The sequence below is a fragment of the Alosa pseudoharengus genome, unplaced genomic scaffold, assembly GCF_046254945.1.
Source record: "Alosa pseudoharengus isolate Yale_2024_CS ecotype anadromous, Long Island Sound unplaced genomic scaffold, YU_APseudo_1.1 YU_APseudo_1.1_scf_18, whole genome shotgun sequence".
In the NCBI taxonomy this organism is placed as follows: Eukaryota; Metazoa; Chordata; class Actinopteri; order Clupeiformes; family Clupeidae; genus Alosa; species Alosa pseudoharengus.
Window position 1 is genome coordinate 3,270,198 of NW_027468650.1, and position 5,540 is coordinate 3,275,737.

Consider the following 5,540-nt stretch of genomic DNA (forward strand, 5'->3'; position numbering starts at 1 on the left):
CACAGCGCCTATAGTCGTTGTATTGCCTATATGTTTTCAAAAGGGATCAGTAGGCCTACAGTGACAGCCAGTGGTTCCAGTGCTGCTGGGAAACACCCTAAAGTGACACTTGCATTTCCCTTAAGTTCCCAGCACCGGTGTTTGTCCCAAGGGGAAGCAAGCGTGTATAATCAACAATGGATAGTCCACCACCTCAACCAGCCCATAATGAATCAACTGAAATCACATGCGCCCATTCACGATCGTTTCTAAACACTTACTTACTGAAAAGGAGAAGAATTAACCACAGTGTCAATGTTGTTAACACCTCAGCATTGCCTTAATTTCATTTTTGCCTGTCTGTCAGCACCGTTTGGATTAACTCTCCGCACTCACTGCGCAGGCGGCAAGTCGTTCCCAAGTCCCCTTCCAGCTGTTGCGCATTCTTCACTGCAGATCACCGCTGCTGCTGGGACAGGGCAGCGCCTCTGGTCCTCAAGAGGTGGGAAGAGTTGATGAATCTGTGCAGTAATTTGCATTTTTACTGGGATTGAGTTAAATTCATAATAACAAGTACGATAGGACGTATCAACGTTGGGATATTTCAAGAGTTTCAAGACTGAAGTTCGGAAACTACACTGAATACCTTGGAAAGTGGTTCTGACGTTGTATGTGAACATGACAGACTTCTTATCAGTAATGGTAAGACATAATACCTTTAACGAACCTGCAGCTTGTGAATGTGAATACCTGTGCTTATTTGTTTACAAGATGTTAAAAGATGTTTTCTTTAGATGAAAACGATGTGGTTTTCATGTTACGTGAGCTCGTTCAGTGGAAACAAATAGTGGGTCACATCCGAATTTGTTTTCTTAGTTTTTGTTGTTGTCGTTTTAATGAGTATCAACTTAAGAAACATTATCCCTTATTCAATAAGCGTACGTGCTTTCTTAGAAGAAACAAAGACTGCATTGTTTATATTATTGGAAACGCCGCATGCCAATACAGTCCAGACCAAGTCCTACCTGCAAGCTCGTGCACGACTAAAGCTGTTGTGTTGTGTCTATTGGGCAAGTAACGTGCACTGAAGTGCAGTCGGCCAGGATGGGGGACTTATCTCATCAGATGGAGAGAAAGGGTAGCCTACTTTTGGGAAATATCTAGGAAGCCTACTTTTGGGGATATCTGGGAGACAAAGAACATAACGTTTTCAGTTTTACATAGCAGTTCTTTATTGTCAGCAATTCTGCAACAGGTGCAAGAAAGTTGATAGTTGATATTATTCTTCATCCTCTGTTTTGTAACTTTGTGATATTTAGGAGTTTGAATGGATTTCCAAAGTAGTAAATGACCTGATATGTTGCTTGACTTGATCATTACTTTATTACAAAAAGGTGCAATAAAGTCAAAAAAGGTATTATAGCAGAGAGATAAGCATATGCATATACGCCTTCATACTTTCCCAAAATTAACATAAACACTAAATACTGCAGGAACACGCACTGTGCACATGAGAAGGTGCTCCAGTGATAATCTAGTTCCCATGTGTAACATTTTGTTTTCCTTCTCCCTGCTTTTAAATGCTGCCATAAAATATGTGCATATGGTATTCTGGTCTTCATGGCTTACCTAATCTAATGTACATTTTATATTATGCAATATATGCTGCATTTGCACAGCTGTTAAAACAGTCCACATCCTCTAAATTGTTTACATTGGACTGGAGATCTGGGGTTTCAAAAATCATACAGAACAATTGCAGGTGCGAGCACAAAAATAAAACAGTGGCCATTATGGAAAAATTTACCACTGGACAACAAGCTCTATACTGGGCTAGTTTTATTTCCTTTCTGCAGGAAAAGACAATGTTGAACAACTCATAACCACTCTTTGTTTGGAACAGAGGGTTTTAAACTGGCTTTGGTGGGCGAAAGTTGCCTCCCAGGCCCCAAACGGTGAACAGAAAGGGGTTTGTCTTCACTAAAGGTCCTGAGCTGGCTGAGAAAAAGTGTGTGTGTCTTTGGGAGGGACGGGGGCAGGGTCACCCCTCATAAATGTGTGGCATGCAGAAAGGGATCCCATGTTAACCAGGGCGCCGTGACAACAATAAGGTCATTGTCACATGTGACAGGCTGGTCTGGCACAGTGATTGGGGAGATGGTGGTAGTGGTGGTGGTGGTGTGTGTGTGTGTGTGTGTGTGTGTGGGCGGGGGGGAGTTGGTGCAGAGAGATAGCATCACACTGTGTAGGGTGGATTCATCAGTGGGGGATCCTCTGGGCCCAGACGAGGGCCCTGTCAGGGCATTGTAATTCACACTACACAGGCAATAAACTCAAGCAAATTCAAAGTAGATGCAAGTTTCACTAAGGGCCTGTGACAACTGTGGTTAATGTTATTTAGATATGAAACATAACTTCATAAATTATCATAAGCAGAAGAGGTTAACTGCTTATGTACATAATTATATAAAATTATACCTATCTAGTACATGTTCTTGGTCTTTTTGTAGGTTATTGTCAGAGTTAGGTTGTTTTAAGCAAGAAGAATCAAAAGACATGAAGTATTAGTGATAACTGAGTCACAATGATATTAGTGATAACTGAGTCGTCACAGTGATATTAGTGATAACTGAGTCGGATAACTGAGTCGTCACAATGATATTAGTGATAACTGAGTCGGATAACTGAGTCGTCACAGTAATATTAGTGATAACTGAGTCATCACAGTAATATTAGTGATAACTGAGTCGGATAACTGAGTCGTCACAGTGATATTAGTGATAACTGAGTCGTCACAGTGATATTAGTGATAACTGAGTCATCACAGTAATATTAGTGATAACTGAGTCGGATAACTGAGTCGTCACAGGGATATTAGTGATAACTGAGTCGTCACAGTGATCCCCACTCTTAATTGTCTGCTCTGGTTTTGGCACCTTTTGAAGACACCTAGAAGTGTCACTTCAGTTGTTTGTAGTGGGGGAATGATGGGGGTCTAATCAAGAATGCGGTGTTTCAACAGCTGTCCCTTTGATCGCTCCATCTGCCTCACAGCTGGGGTCGTTTCCTTTGGAAGGCCCTCCGCGTGCAACTGTCTGTAGACATGGCAGCGAGGTTGCATTAGATGTGGCATGACTGTCAATAACCCTAAAAAGGTTGTATAAGCCCCGAGTAGCACATGGTAGAGTGAGTGGAGTGTTTTTGTTGTCTTGTTCCAATAAAGAACCTAATTAGACACAGCGACAGAACTGGGACACATTTGTGTTTACATCTGCATTTATGAGGTTTTTTTAATTATTTACGCACTCTATTACAAACCTTAACACAGGCATCGGATGTGGCTGCAGACGTGCAGACATGTCTGACTCGCTGGGTTTTTCCCCATTGAGAGATTCTTAGATTCTTAATTGTTAAAGTTTACTTGCCAGAGCAGAATGAGAGAGAGAGAGAAAGAGAGAAAAAAATAGAAAGATGGAAAGAGACAGAGAGAGAGAAAGAGAGAGAGATTGAGATAGAGAGAGAGAGAGAGAGAGAGAGAAAGAGAGAGAAAGAGAGAGAGAGAGAGAGATGGAGAGGGGGGGTGAAAAGAGGATAATATCTGCGGGCAGCCCTAAGTCATATAATGGGCCCAGAGGACCTCCATGACTCCTGTAAGGAACCAGATCCGTCCCCGGAGGAGCACTGAGGTCAGGAATGTGGCTCACAGCAGCCTTCGTATCCCACGGCGACATACCTGAGTGCATCTCAAAAGGCAGAGCTGATGCCAAGGCTTGCTGGGGCACGTCCCCTCCATCTGGGGAGAGGGCCAGGTCAGGCTAACGGGGGTGGAAGGTGGTGTATGGAGGTAGCTGTGTGTGTGTGTGTGTGTGTGTGTGGGGGGGGGGGGGGGGGGGGGGGGTATTTAGGCTACACATGCCTGAATTTCAACCTGAACTTCTGAGGAGCCATTGACCCACTTTCTCCTTCCCATAATTGCAGTGGTCCTCTAGACAACGTGACACTAACACTCAAGTCAAAACCTTTTTAAATTCAAGCAGTTGTTTACATATACGTTTCTAACAACGGACCACGCCATGAAGATGTTTTAGGGGAAATCTCTCTTTGTTCAGAGCGTTGTAATCAGATGTGGTGTGGTAGTGTGACAACAGGAGGTTAATCTCGCTGATTAAAGTGAAGGGGCTGACCGGAGAGCGCTGTGCAAGAGGACACAAGGGTGTTTGGAAAACAGCGATTTCACAGACAGGAAGCTGCTTTTGAATCCAAGGAAATGGCTGGACTGAAGACTGAGAGACATGGGAGGGTGTGTGTGTGCGTGTGTGTGTGTCTGGTGGGAGTGTGTGTGTGTGTGTGTGTGTGTGTGTGTGTGTGTGTGTGTGTGTGTGTGTGTGTGGTGGGAGTGTGTGTGGTGGGAGTGTGTGTGTGTGTGTGTGTGTGTGTGTGTGTGTGTCAGGCATGGAAGGCAAGGGTTGCCTGTGAGCTGTCTCTTCCTGTCCACACCAGCCAATAAGCTCACAGGTCAGCATGTGAAGAAGACGACAGCAGGGCATGTGATTGTGAACTGCGTCCTGAGACCCTAGTCCGCTCTGGCCACTGAAGTGCTGAGATGCGCTCCGTCTGCACAGCTCACTGATTGACAGGCTTTCCCTGGTGACCAGATGTGGCGGGAGATCTGACCGCATGTGTCATTCATCCGCTGATCTCTCCATCTCCAGTCAGCTCATGGCCTTGGCACAGAGCCAGCGCCCAACTGACCCACTCCTTTAACGCTCTCTCGTTCTCCAGTGACCTCTATCTCACTCCTTTAATGCTCTCTCGTTCTCCAGTGGCCGTCCTCTGTTAGCCCGCTGCTCTATTTTCCAACACAGTCCTACATTTGTTCCCATGGTCTCACCTATGGTTTGCCACCTTTTTAACAAAAATGCTGACAGCAGTTTGTCTGGTGAATGTGCAATAAACACTTGGTCACTAATCAGAAAAGTTTCTTGCTAAAATGGCTCCTGTGTATTTCTTTGAATCTTTGAGTTAAAGAGTAAACATGTTTTATCTAAAACTAGCAAGCTTCTGTAACTGCAAGAATCACCTCACAAACACCAACAGCACAACTGGCATGAATGGAAGCTAACTTTAGCAACGCTTGGAAGCTATGAATGGAAGCTAAGTAGCTAGAAATGTGCTAACTGAATGTTGTGAGGCAAAAGCTGCTTTTACAAGCTCTCTCCTTCTGTATATAGTGTGGATCAGAGCCATAGAAAAAGTTTTATCTACCGCTCTGGTGTGGATGAGATCATCTCCATGGATGAAAATATGGTGGGAGAATTATTTTTTTTCTCAACCTCAAATCCTGAGTACTTACTGGGAAGAGTTTTTTTCTTTTGCCATGCTCATACTGTGACCAATATGCCTCTTTGTATTTAAATGACTAACTTTGACATTCCAGCTGGGCCTGCTGTCAGGCCAAGAGATATGGTCCTTCCTGGTGGACCACTAGCTTCCTGCTTGGACTCGCACAGAGTCAATATATCCTGATATGAGCTAAAGAGAACAGGTTTCCTGACATTACC

The 5,540-nt window shown here is 44.2% G+C and overlaps 1 protein-coding gene across 1 annotated transcript in view; it reads left to right on the forward strand.

Annotated features, from left to right (window-relative positions):
• Positions 1-410: 410 nt before the first annotated feature.
• Positions 411-5,540, forward strand: part of phldb2b (pleckstrin homology-like domain, family B, member 2b) — an 83,862-nt gene continuing 78,732 nt past the window's right edge. The window contains exon 1 of the mRNA XM_076290069.1: positions 411-679. Within this exon, the coding sequence (XP_076146184.1) occupies positions 658-679 (22 nt within the window). The 5' untranslated portion in view covers positions 411-657. The remainder of the gene's footprint in view (positions 680-5,540) is intronic.